General features: G+C 42.0%; 1 protein-coding gene across 1 annotated transcript in view; it reads right to left on the bottom strand.

The window, feature by feature from the left end:
* Positions 1 to 697: 697 nt before the first annotated feature.
* The window catches only part of HADH (hydroxyacyl-CoA dehydrogenase), a 39,000-nt gene continuing 25,313 nt past the window's right edge, over positions 698 to 14,384 (bottom strand). The window contains exons 6-8 of the mRNA XM_015426338.1: positions 11,831 to 11,903; positions 8,148 to 8,264; positions 698 to 1,159 (exon numbers count right to left, since the gene is read on the bottom strand). Coding sequence (XP_015281824.1) covers positions 1,041 to 1,159; positions 8,148 to 8,264; positions 11,831 to 11,903 — 309 coding nt within the window. The 3' untranslated portion in view covers positions 698 to 1,040. The remainder of the gene's footprint in view (positions 1,160 to 8,147; positions 8,265 to 11,830; positions 11,904 to 14,384) is intronic.

Below are 14,384 nucleotides of genomic sequence, written 5' to 3'. Positions count from 1 at the left end.
ATACTGAAGCTGAAGCTCAAATATTTTGGCCACCAAATGAGAAGGGAACACTCACTGGAGAAGACCCTGATGCTGGGAAAGACTGAAGGTCAAAGAAGAAGGTGACGGCAAAGGATGAGATGGTTAGAAGACAGTGTTATCAATGCAACGAACATAAAATTAAGCAAACTCGGGAGCACGACGGAAGACAGGAGGGTCTGGCATGATGTGGTCCATGGGGTTGCAAAGAGTCGGACTCGACTGTGCGACTGAACAACAACAAAAAAAGGAAGGAAGAGGTAAGAAAGAATGCACTGCAGTCAGAAACCCTTTCACCTGCAGAAATGCTCTGTTAAATCCAAGTGAGAATACAGAGATGCAAATGCACACGCACACACATACACAAGGATGCAAAAAGGAATACACAGCCCTCTGCTAAAGGAAGGAAGAGGTAAGAAAGAATGCACTGCAGTCAGAAACCCTTTCACCTGCAGAAATGCTCTGTTAAATCCAAGTGAGAATACAGAGATGCAAATGCACACGCACACACATACACAAGGATGCAAAAAGGAATACACAGCCCTCTGCTGCTATGTCTACATGAGTATTAAAGAGGTGTTAATAGCGGAAATGCATAACTACCTACTCAAGGTTTCAACAATGTCACACTGCCACCCAGTGGACAAGACCCAATGTAACCGAAAAGCAATCACATTAATTCTGTATCAAGATGGCCTATTTTATTTGCCTTGAGACTTGGACATTTTTTTTCTGGTTCAACAGTTTGTTACAGATCTGTGAAATCCATTTGGAATAATAACATGAACCTGAATAAGGCAGCTTATAAAGAAAGGCACGGTGGTGTATGAAGCTCAAATCTTCAGGAAATAAAACTGTTTTCCAGGAAAAAAAGCAATCGCCTCAGACACTACAATCAAAATGTACAGCATAGATACTGTTGTCTCTCTTTTTAAGGTCATGATTAAGTGGCATTCCGAGTACACAGGAAATGGAACGTGGCTTCCCTGGATCAGCTTGGCACGCACTGCAGACTGCAAAGTTCATTGGTAGTTGTAAAATCCTTCTCCAGTTTTCTTCCCCAATTTCTTCTCTTCTACTAGTTTATCCAGCAGCGGACTTGGAGCAAAGAGAGGGTTTTCAGGCTCCAACTGATGCCACCCTAGCAAAGAAAGAAAAGAAAAATATCCATTCACTGAATTCACACTATGGCTATTCCTGTATATCCATAACAAATTCAGTTTGGCAAAAGTGTTACTGACACTTCCACAGCTGAAATAAGTGAAACGGTATTTCTGGAATGGAGTGATGATTAAGGGGTTTGGAGCAACTTTCCTATGAGGAAAGGCTAATAAGCCTTGGATTTTTTCATTTAGAAAAAAATTAAATTGTAGAATTCACTATCAGTGGATGTAGAAGCTTTAAAAAGGACTTAGACTCATGGCTGCTAGCCACTGTGTGTAGAGGGAGCCTCCACAGTCAAGAGACAGCAAACCTCTGAATACCAGTGACAGGAAGCAGCAGCAGCAGCAGATGAGTTGTTTTTTAAACCCCGCTTTTCTCTATCTTGAGGAGTCTCAAAGCAGCTTACAATCGCCTTTCCTTCCTCTCCCCACAACAGGCACCTTGTGAGGAAGGAGGGGCTGAGAGAGTTCTGAGAGAACTTTGACTGGCCCAAAGTCACCCAGCCGGCTTCATATGGAGGAGTGGGGAATCAAACCCAGTTCCCCAGATTAGAGTCCACTACTCTTAACTAATATACCACGCTGGCTCTCTGAAGCAGCATCAGGGGAAGGCCTCAGCCTCTATGCCCTGGGGGGTTTTTTTTGGACAACTGAGGCAACCGGTTGGCCACTGTGTGAGATGCTGGTCTAGATGGACCACTGTTCTGATCCAGCAGGACCCTTGCTATGTAAAGCCAAGATGGTGCCTGTACCAGCTCAAATGAACTCCTGTACTCCAAACGCTACAGATCTACATCCGCGTTGGGATTCTGACAATCCAGCGTAGAGTAGATTCTCTCCCCCCCTTGGATAATCAAACTGTGGGGCAGGCCTTAAACAATCTTGGTCCATATGCAGATGAACAAATCCTCGGGACAGCACCTTTGACCCAATATAGCCCCTAGGTGAGAAATCAAACCGCATAGCAGCCCTCTATGAAGAGTGCTATGCAGAATATACCTTAAACAGGTTGTGGAATGACAAATGTGGGGAAATATTGGTTAGACATACATTTTTCCTGTAATCTTCAGCACAAAGACCAAGAAAACTATCAGTGAGATGACACACAAAATATTTTTTTTTTATTGTACTGATAAGGACTTCTCTGATCTAGGCCACTGTGTTTTCTCATAAACATCTTTTTTAACTTCTTTTTTACAGTACAATGGAATAACATAACATTACATACATATAGTAGATTAAGCTAACAAATTTAACATGTTAACCTCTAAACTTACAAAGTGTTTTTATATCTTACAGTTGGAATTAAAAAAAAATTACTAGAAAGGTCTATTAAAATTTGTTAAGATAAATTACTTGGGTCATTAAATTCTCTGTATTTGATCTGTATTGATAGTATTTTACAGATATAACCATTTGTGATATATTGGATTTGAAGGAAGCAAGTCCTATGTTGACATGAAGTTTAAAACTGGAGCCCACATATGAACAAATTTAGAGGAGGTTGATGTAGAGATGTTTGTGCTCTTTGAATTGAATCTGATCTCTTGGCAATTATGAATTGGTCCCACAGTTTATCGTGCCACACTGATAATGTCGGTGGCGAAGGAGACTTCCAGGCCGCCACTATTGTTAGTCTAGCAGTTGCTAATAGCATTGAGGTAAATTCTTTGGTATTTTCTTTTATTGAGTCATCCCATAAATTCAAAAGCATAATTTCTGGTTTGCAAGGAAATGATTGTATAGTAATTAAATTAATCTGTGTTATCACTTCATTCCAGAATTGAAGGATCACTGGACAGTTTCACCAGCACTGAAGGTAGGTCCCAATTAGGCCACATTTCTTCCAGCAGGTTGGATTATTGGATGGATTTATTTTATGTAACTGATGTGGAATAAGGTACCATCTCAATGTTAGCTTTAAAAGTTGTAAACGTACATTGTATATTGTAGACGTATTTGCTGGTGATACCCAAATAGTGTTCCAGTGAGTACCTTGCATACATAAATTTAGCTCTTCTTCCCAACAATTTTTATATTTTAATTTATTTAGGTTGTCTTCCTTCAAAATTATTTTGTAGATTTTGGAGAGGGTGCCTTTAGGTGATTTAGGGTAAGCCAAAATGACCTTTTCCAGATTCATCATGTCTCTTTGGAATGTTCCTAAATCAGATAAATATTCCACTAGGTTTTTAAGCTGTAGGTGTTGAAACCAAGGGGTTTGTATGCCTATTTTTCAATCAAAATAATTTTTTTTCTTGAATTTTGACTTTCTGTACTATATCATTAGGGAGCCTTAAGTTTGCATTTATCCAATTTTCAAATGTGTTCGGGTACATGCCTGGAGGGAACCACTCTTGATTTGTGAAAGTTGTTAGTTGTGATATTCCTGATGGTAGGAGTTTCTTTCTTTGGTCCCACATTTTGATTGATGTTGACAGTAATATATTATTTTTAATAGATGTTGGTCTGCGGGTTGGTGTTATCCAGAATAATTCTTGCAGATTATATGGCATGGAGTCCATCTGATAAAGTTGGATGTAGAGACTCCCAGTTATTGAGATCGGTTTTTATATTTTGGAATAGTCGATGAAAATTATACTTAAATAAATCTTTTAGGTTTAGTGGTATTTGAACCCCCAAATGTCTCCAATCATCTGTGATCCATTTATATGGGAAGTCTCTTTGTATTATTGCTGTTGTTGTCTGGCTAAGACGTATGGGATATATTTCAGATTTGGTAGGATTGATGAGTAAGCCTGAGAGGGTTCCGAAATTTGACAGGATTTGTTGTACTGCTTGTAGAGATTGAGGAGGATTCAATATGTATAAAGTGAGATCATCAGCATAGAGATTTATTTTACGGTCTTGTCCTCCAATATTTATTCCGGTGAATATTAGATTTTTTCAGAGATTTTCTGCTGGGGTTCCATTGCCAGAGCAAAAATTAGAGGTGATAGAGGGCAGCCCTGTCTTGTCCCTCTTGATAAATGGAAGACGGGTGAATTATTTCCATTAACCCTCACTTTTGATTTGTTTTGAGTGTATAGGGTGTGTACCGCCCATAGAAAGTTGTCCCTGAAACCCAATTTTCTGAATAATGATAGCATGTATGATACTTCCACTGAGCCAAATGCTTTTTCGAAGTCCAAAGCTAGAATTATGGATTCTTTTTGGGCTTTCCCCCCATGAATGATGATATCAGTGGTTCTTCGCACATTATCAGTCAGCTGGCAGTTTGGGATGAATCCTGTTTGATCTGGATTGATATAACAAGGAATTAAGGATTTTATTCTATTAACAAGGATTGTTGTGAAGATCTTGTTGTCATGATTAAGAAGAGCTATTGGTCTGTACGATGATGGAATTGTTGGGTCTTTTTTATCTTTATGTATCACCACTATAGCAGAATCAGTTCATGACACTGGCATGATTCCTTTTTGTAGCGCTTCGTTGCATGTGTTTAAAAGATGGTCCACTATGGAAGCGCTAAATGTCTTGTAGAATTCCGAGGGTAGTCTGTCTAATCCAGTTGCCTTATTAGCTTTAAGATGTTTGATGGTGTCCAGTAATTCTTTTAAGGTAAGGATTGAGGCTTCCATTCAATCAGAATGTTCTTGGGTTAAGTGGGGTATCGACGGTATGGAGTTCAGATATGTGTCAATTACTTCTTGTTTAGGGTTTTTAGTACTGTATAGAGATGTGTAACATTCTGCAAATGTGTTGGCAATTTCATTTGCGGAGTATCTCTGTGAGCCATCTTTATTTTTCAAAGAGCTGATGAAGGTTGTTTTCTGTGTATCTCTAACTCTCCAAGCCAGTATACCATTTTGGGGGAATTTCTGCCAGAACTTCTGTTTTAGATATATCAAGTTTTTCTGTATTTGTGTTGTTTCCAAATTTTCTAGTATCTTACATTCCACAATTAGTTTCTGATAGGTTTTTTGTTTTCTGTTTTTTTGTGTTTCTGTTTTAATGAGGTGATATATTTTGTCACTTCTTTTCGAATACGTTTCTTTTCTTAATTTAGATGTGATAGCAATCAAGAAGCCTCTTATAACCGCTTTCATTTTGTCCCAGAGAAGGGATGAAGATACATCTGATGAGGCATTGTCTGTAAAGAAGTTCTTAATCTCTCTATTTCTTCTCCCACAGATACATCCAATAAAATACTACTAATGACCATGTTCATTCTGTTTTTTTCTGCGTTGAGTTCCACTTTTCCCTCTATCCAGGCATGATCAGTTAGGTATCTTGATTCAATGTCAACGGAAATGACTGATGGAACTAGTGATTGAGAGACAAGAATGTAGTCCATTCTTGTAAATATATTATGCCTGGGTGAGAAGTAGGTATAGTTTTTTTCCACTGGATGTAACAATCTCCAAGTGTCACATAAATGATACTTAGAGAAGAGCTGAGTGAGCTTGGTGTTTGATAAGGCTTTGAGTGCCTTGTTGGGGGTAGACCATGATCTATCTAATTTACCATTTGCTATGAAGTTTAGACCGCCTCCTATTATAAGATCTCCATCCTGGAATTGTGTGACTTCAGCAAAGGTGGCATCTAGGAAGGGGATTTGAGTCTTATTTGGGGCATGTATCAATGCTAATGTTATTTTTTTCCCTTCCAGGGTTCCCTTAATGAACAAATAACAGCCTAGTGGGTCTTTAACTGTGGCACTTAAGATAACATTGAGGATTTTTGCCAGTAGAATTGCTACGTAATATTCTCTCTTTTTTGACTGCGTTGTTGAGGCCTCTAAAATTCACAGAACTTATTTTCATGACAGGAGCCATATTGAATTAATAGGACTAGTTTGATATAGTTTAATACAACCAACAGGTTTTGGACTTTTTGGTAGTGTTTTTTGTTTGTAGTTCAGATCAGAGGTTTTCTATCTGTATTTTCGCACTTAAAATGTAGTATTTGAGTCCTCGACCAATAGCTTTTGGTTATTATTTGTTAAATTAGTCTAAAATTATGAAATTTCTGCCTTATGAAAATAACAATAAAATTGATATTTAAAAAAAATTGTTTCATTCCTTAATCTAAGTTCAATATGTTTTTATAATACTCCTAACTAAATTATTAAAAAGATTCATTAACTGGTAAATAGTTTGTACTATAACTGCAAGGATTAAGTATAGTAACTATAATTAATTGAATCAGTAAAATCACCCCTGTTCCCACCCTCCTTAATTTTCAAGTTTTCCTCAAGAGTTACCTAAAAAGCTTTGTTATGTGTAGTAAAAGGTTAAAATGAGATTGATTATAAATTACTCTACTGCTTAGTTAAAATCTAAACAATAGGATCGTACTGGAAATAGACAGCTGACCTTGCATCCTTTACGCTAGGAACTACACTGGTAAGCAACCAAGTCCACTTTCCCCTCCTCCGTCCTCCCTCGTTATTTTAATCATATATATTTAGTATAATAAAGACTGTTGACAAAGTCTGAGCATGAAAGATACAGTTTTTTAGATTTTAAATCGGATAGCCAGATTGTTTTTCTGAGTTCATTGGTTTGTGGGTGGAGCGTCTGCTATATCTTCCAGTTCAGGAGATGCATTAGGACAGATCGGGATTTTAGTGTTTTTTCCCCAGTGTTGCTGATAGTTGTAATTTGCGTTTTTGTGATTTGCTTTGCTCTACATCATCTGAGATCTTTAGAGCTTGTAGTAGTCTCAGTCCTGATTCTTCATCTGTCACTTGAAATGTTTTGCCTTGTTATGCTATCTGTAATTTTCCTGTAAGCAGCCATTTATATCTTATGTTTGCGGTTTTGTAGTTATGGGCTTCAGTTGGTGGCAGATGGCCAAGGCTTCCTGTGGAGTGTCAGGGAAAACCGAAATGTGGATCTCATTAAATACGAGGTAACCTTTAATTCTTGCTTCTGTATTTTTGAGCGTGTCTCCCAATCTGCAAATTGTACTAATATGTCCCGAGGGGACTCTCCAACGTAGATTTATAAGGGAGCCCAGTCTGAATACCCTTACTATGCTGGAGCTTTAACTGTGTCAGAACGCAGCGTTGTTTTTAACCATTCATATATGAATGTTACCATATTTGTGGGTTCCTCCACCCCCTCTGGGATCCCTCTGAATTTTAAATGTAATTGTTTTAGTTGAGTTTCAGCTAACAGCAGACAATCTTTAGTTTGTGATTCTGACTTATGTAGGTCCCTCAGGTCTGATTTTATCATGGTTCCCATTTTCAGAGCTTATTCCGCTGTTTGCGATGTTATTTTTAAAGATGTTTGGATTTCTTGAAGCTGCTCTTTTATTAGCTGTACTGTTTGGAGCATATTTTTGCTTATTCTCTTTTCCATTTTTTCAAATAAGGCTGGTAGGTTTTGCTTGTGAAAGGCTGAGTCTAGCAGTCTTGCGAGCGAATTTTCATCCTCCATTTCAGCGGTTTCTGTCTCCGTTGGCTTTGACTCTGTTTTCTCTCGTGTTTGTGGGCGTTTGAACAGTCTTTGTTATTGTTTTTGGTAACCCAATGGGATTACCGTTGTTTCCCCCCATGTTATTTTACTTTAAATGATTTTAAAAAGGCTTATCTGAGGATGTGGGGGTAAGAGGAGCGCAGGTTTTAGGTGACCGTTCTCAACGGCAGCAGCGCACACCCCCTTCTCGTAAACATTTCAATTCCTTGCAACCTGTACTGGGTCCTAAGACAGCCAATTCCTTAAAAAGTAAAAGATTCAGTTCAGATAGAAGCTTGAACTATGGTTCCTTCTGTTAGGAGGACTCATGCTCCCCCTTCCCACTTGCGCATCTGGATTCCCTCCTGACCTTTCCATCCTGCAGGAAACCTTTGTTTGTAATGTCATTGCTTACCTGCAAACCACACAAAACCAAAACAACCCTTTGCAAGAACTTGGGGAAAGCCTCAGGATCAGCACAACATTAGGGGTAGCAAGTTGGCTTAACAAAAGAAAAGAGGACAGAAAAATGCCATACCATCTATAATATATTTACTGGTATCCAAGCCAACATAGTCCAAAAGTTCAAATGGGCCCATGGGGTAGCCTGCTCCCAGCTTCATGGCAACATCAATATCTTCCTTTGACGCATCTCCTAGAGCAAAGATCGACAGCCAGATTAACATAGTTGTGCATGTATTCTCTCCCTTTCAATAATTAACATGGCAGATCATTACAGAGGGCTTTGCACAGCAGAGTCAATACAGCGCTAAACGTCTAAGACAATAGCAGCCACTGATGTCTTGCTGTGGATAACTGCTTATCTGCAGACCTGTTCTAGGAATGCAATCTTCCCAGTACTTCTGAACAGGGGCTAGATAGTCAACCAAAGCAGATCTGGCTCCAGTAGGTCAACAGGTACTTGTAGTCAGCTTGTACCTATCCAGCCACCAGTGATGGGGCCACAACCCTGGAAGCTACATCAGGAGATTACAGAAAGTATGGCAGCAGTCATTCCTATTCAACTGCAAAAGGTGGTTCACCTGAGAGTTTATTTATTTATTTGTTCAATTTATATCTCGCCCTCCCCGCCGAAGCAGGCTCAGGGTTCACACGCTACTGAGCACAAAGCAACTAAGCCATCTGGGGCTAAATGTTCAAACAGCTGCTAAAGTCCACTCACTGAAATTTGTCCAAGAGCCCCCCTTATTCAAGCTGCTATCACTGAAGCCAGGTGAAGGCACATCTATCATGCCTAGACTCAGTTCCTTGCAATACAACTTTTTAATCAGATTTTAATTTATATTTGCATCAATTTTTAAATTGCTGGAAGCCAATTTTTGGCTGAAAAACAAGGTAAAGATGTAACCTCCAAACCACCAGAAGATACTGCCACACTGTACTGATTTCATGCTTGTTATGTCCATGGCAGTATTATAGTTCAAAAATCCCTAACCGAGAACACAGGAACTCAGCATGGAAAGGTCTACTGAATTCAACGTGGTGATCAGGAAGGGCAAACAAGTTCCCCCTGAAAGACACCTCGTCCCTCACAACTGATCTCCCCCTGAAAAATACATGGCATCACTATCAACCCAAGTGATGATGGTGTGTCACCTAGCACAATTCAAAGAGGCTAGGTCAATCACAGAATCCTAAGAGTTGGAAGGGACCTCCAGGGTCGTCTAGTCCAACCCCCTGCACAATGCAGGAAATTCACAAATACCTTCCCCACCACACACACCCCCAGTGACCCCAATTGCTTCCTGACCCCAAAGTGATGATCAGCATTTCCCTGGGCGTGTAAGAAAGGGCCACAAGAACGAAGCACTGATGCAACCCTTCCTGCCCTCACTCTCATGACCTGCCTAAGTTCACAGAATCACAGTGACTCATATGAACTCAGTGAGTGCCTCCAGGGCCAGCCCGAGGTTGTCCTGCGCTCTAGGCAAGCGCAGATGCCAACCTCCCGGCGGGGCCTGGAGACCATCCCAGCGAAGCCGGTGGGTGCTCCTCGCTGCAGCCACCCCTCGATCTGGCCCAGCCACTCGGCCAGGAAGCCCACCTGAGTCTCCGGTGTGACCCAGGTAGAGGCGGCCCCACCAACTCCACCCCCTTGCTTGCTCCTCCGCCGGCCAGCTACAGCGCCACGCCCTGCCCACGCCACCACCGCACGTCCTCCTCCTGCAGCCTGTGTGGCACCACTGCCTCCCTCGTTGGCCAGGTGCACCGGCGGCCGTCCCTGCCTCTCCTCCTGCACCCTAATGGCCGGCTCGCACTCTAGGCGAAGGCCTAGTTCACCTAGCGGGCAAGCCGGCCCTGTGTGCCTCTAATAGTGCCCAAATCTTTGGCAAGGGCAGGATCCTACAGCAGATACTCAGGTTTCCCTTGGCAGATGAATCAATACAGAAAACAATACTTTGACGTACGAGAAGTTGGAAACACCCTGAACAAGAGCATCTCCCTGCTTTGGTCATTCAAAAAGCAAAACAAAAAACAAAAAACCACCCTTCCATCTGCAGTTAACTTGCCTATCTAACCACAAACTTTCCCCTTACTTGGCACAATGATAATAAACAAGCAAATAAAAATCAAACTCCGATTATGTTACACTCAACCTACCTTTTAAATTTTAATACAGTTTTCTCCCCAAATATTTGAAAGCCCTTACTTTTGTGTTGTTAAAGAGCCACAACAAAAGCTGAAACCAGAACGCTTCCTTCCCCAAAAAGACAGAGATCCAATTAAAAATTCATTTCATCAGAAAAGTCACCTCCAGTTTTCCTGCCTTGTAAATTTAAAATTGTTACAGATTTTCTGTGCTCTGGGAGGCAACGTTTAGCTGAGGCCTTTTATACGGTGATGCTTGAGACAGAACAAAAAGGAACTTCTACATTGCCACTCATTTGCTTAAAAAAAATCACTCTAATTTGCTCTTATTCTGTCTTTGAGAAGTAATTAGCCTTATTTGTTGATGGGTAAGAAGCAGTATGATTAATTTGTTTTCCAGAAACTGACATCCCTTTTTAAACTACAAAGGGAGTTTTTTTTAAATATTTAAAAGAGATTTACAGAGTCCCTGATAATGGAAGTCTTTCATCTATAAGGGAAAGCTGCTTTCCCTAAAAACATTTGAAATAACATCCATAATAACACATAATAACACGTAGCCGTGAAAAATGCTTAAGCCTAAACAGTTTCCTGAAGTAAGTTTCTCTTTTGCTTTTCACGCAGCGAGTTTGTTGTCTCTAAAGCAGACGAGACTCTACTCCCCCTGCCCCCCAAAGAGTACCTTGCTCTGAAAGTCTGGAAGAGAAGACTTCCCTACTTTCCTGAACACCACCACAAAACAGCTGGGGCAAGAAACATTCAGCACTTCATGTTTTCAGTGAACCAGAGGAACACATTCCTGGACCGTGGCTATGTGGGATCATGGCACCTGAGCAGAGCACAGGAAAAGGGAGCACAGTTCATGTCCTATTTTTAATGTAGCCTTTGGTGTTGAAGCAGCCGAATGCAGGGAGCCAGAAAAGAGCAACGCTGCAAATCTAACAGGGAAGGCTCTTGAGAAGGAACAGCAACAGATGAGGGACCAGTAGGTCAGAGCAGATTTGGGCTGCATGGTCCAGGCAAAAGCTTTTCCCTAACTAAGATGCATCTCCCAGTCTTTTTTTCACGCACATAAGCATCACCTCCGGACAGGTCAATTCAACCCACAAAGAGGAATAACAATATTCCTTTCTTTTATATTTTACTGAATGTTGTCATCTAGAACCAGTCCACAATGGCCACAGACTGCAGTTTAATACCACCTCTGACCCTCGTGTGTATGAAGTGCCATCCTGTTGCAGTCAACTTCTGGTGACTCCAGCAAGGGGCTTTCAAGGCCAGTCAGAAGCTGAGGTGGTTTGCCCGTGCCTTCCTCTGTGCAGTCTTCCTTGGTGGTCTCCCTTCCAAGTACCGACCCTGCTTACCTCCCCAGATCTGATGAGATTAGGCTATACCATGATGCCTTCCGTTCCTCCCTGCCCCCTACATAAATACTAAGCTACAGAATACACTGTTAAGACCCTACAAAATGCCCCCCCCCACCTTTGGCCATCAGGACACAGCTGACTTATGACGGTCTCCCATCCAAGTACTAACCACGGCCGTTCCTGCTTAGCTTCCAAGATCTGACGAGATCGGGCTAGCCTGAGCTATCCGGTATCTCATATTTACCTCTCTCAAAAAGCCGAACAGCTTCCATCAGGTAAGGCACAAGGAGTCTATTGACAACAAAACCAGGAGTGTCCTGTGAACAGAGAGACAAGGCTGAGAAATAGATCCATGTCCCAATCCAATGATGTATCAGAATATCAAGAAGTGCTAATATGATTCCCAGGACAGGGGCAAGGAAGAGAGAAACCCAGTGAGGGATGCACCAAGAGGAGTGACGCGCTTCTGGTCAAAGATCATGGCTTTCCGCGCAATGCAGAGTTCCACAGTTCCTTTCTAAGAATTCTTCCTCCCTCCAGTGTCTTTTTGGCTTGCATGATGTTCTCAAACAGGGCAAAAATGTAAATCTAGGCTATTAGAAGAGTTTCAGCAGCCACAATTTCCATTTAGTGACCCCCTTCCACGCCAATGTTTCCTACTACTTGAAGCATTCTGGGATGGGGTAACAGATGCAGTATCGAAACCACAGTCTGGAGCTACATGTCATCACCTTGTGCTGGCAATGTACCCCGTTTCCTTGCAGAAAATGAGTGACTTCCCACTTAGCACAAAGCCTGGCAAGTTACAGCTTTTGCCTTCCTCTCCCTTTCAAGGCATGACTGCAAACTGGTTTGCTCATCTTGGTTCACAGTCTGTCTGGAGGTGGGAGTGCAAGCCACATGTGGACAGAAGGGGACATGGTGGAGTTTAGAGTCCACGGACTCTGTTCTGCTATGGGAAGCGCTTTCTTTCTCCTGCTGCCTTCTGCATCAGATGTGCAGGATCCCACCCGTGGATTGTGATAAACTGGAAGTCATCAATCAACTCTGATCAAACAGAAGAATGAAGGACAAGAGCAAAGGGGGTCATTTGCAGTGTTTCATCCCAGTCATTCCTTCTTAAGGGGCCATCTCTGCCCTAGGATACATCTCCCCAGCAAACACCGCATCATGCAGTTCATCTGCATCTCTCTTGACATCTGAAAACTTTACACTGAGCAAGGCTCTGAAGAGGGGTTGGGCAAAAGTTCTAAATTAATAAATAAATTTTAAAACTGTTCCAGTCCACCTACTGAAATCTGTGCTGCTGCCATTCCTTCCAGTTTTCTCACCCTCAGTTTGCTGCATGGTTCCACACGCCTTGTTCTTTCCAAAACAGTGGCCCTCTGTTGCCATAAGCAACTAGGAAAACACTTCTACCTACATCTCACAACTCTTCACTTCCACCCAAGATTCCAACATTGTTGTTGGGAAGCCCCCTTGTGGCTACCCGCTGCTACTGCTTTAGAACTCAAAAATTTCCCTCACAGAGAGTTTTGACCTCCCAATTAAGTCAGTTTTAGCCTTGTCATAAAATTCAGAGAGAGTTTTGACCTACCAATTAAGTCAGTTTTAGCCTTGTCGTAAAATCCAGGGTTTGTGTTTGTTTGTTTTTTGGGGGGTGCCACTCTGTGCTTTGAAGGTGGCCACAGTGATCATCTGCACATTTCAGAGTGCACCAAGAAATGGATGCACAAGCCACAGCTGCAAGGAGCCTCAAAACACCTGCTGGAGCAGAAACCAGAACCATTTGATATGCTGCCTTATCTGTGGAAACTGTGAACTGCCTGGAGGTAGTTTTGGAATAGATGAGGGTTAACAAGCTAAAGCTTAATCCTGACAAAACAAAGGCGCTACTGGTAGGCGAAGGTCTGAAACAGGAAATGGATTATTCCATGTTGGGGATAGGGTTGCATTCACCCTAAAAGAGAAGGTTCATAGCTTGGGGGTGCTGCTGGACCTAGGTCAGGGAGACCTTTCACCAGCTTTGGCTGGTGAGCAAGCTGCGGCCCTTCCTGGGCAGAAAAGATCTTGCCACTGTGATGCATGCTCAGGTAGCATCTGTTAGATTACTGCAATGTGCGCTCTATGTGGGACTGCTCTTGAAGACTGGCTAGAACACACATTGCTGTGGCCAGAGTGTTGACTGAAGTGGGTCATAGGGACCATACCACTCCAGTCTTGCTCAATCTGTCCTTGCTTCCAATTTACTTCCAGGCTCAATTCAAGGTGCTGGTATCGATCTTTAAAGCCTTGTACAACTTGGGAGCAACATACCTTAAGGACCATCTTCTTCCCTATGAACCTTCCTGCACATGCTCCAGTCACCCTTGGAGGCCCTGCTTCAGTTGCTCCCATCACCTGAAGCTAGATGGGTAGCAACCCAAGAAAGGGCCTTCTTGATTGTGGCACCAGCACTCCGGAACGCCATCTCCCAGGGGATTCATCTGTCTCCCTCTATCGGTGTCTTCTGTCAGTGGGTGAAGACCTTTTTTGTCTTGTTTGACGTACCCCCCCATAACTGTTACTGGCCGTCCTCCCTGGTTCGAGTGATGTCTGTGTGTGCGTTTTTATTTAATTATTTTATAATTTTAAATGCTGATTTTAATTGTTCAATGTTTCATGTGCAGTGCCTTGGGGGCCCTGGTCGGGTGGAAAGGTGGCATAAAAATGTTCTAAATAAAACAAACAAACATATACCTGTGTGCTCCCAGAATGGGAAAAGAATGTGCTGCTACTTGCAAAGAGAGGTGTCTTCT

This window comes from Gekko japonicus, unplaced genomic scaffold (assembly GCF_001447785.1).
Source record: "Gekko japonicus isolate JY-2015 unplaced genomic scaffold, Gekko_japonicus_V1.1 scaffold173, whole genome shotgun sequence".
NCBI classification, from domain to species: domain Eukaryota; kingdom Metazoa; phylum Chordata; class Lepidosauria; order Squamata; family Gekkonidae; genus Gekko; species Gekko japonicus.
This window is presented reverse-complemented; position numbering and strand designations above follow the sequence as displayed.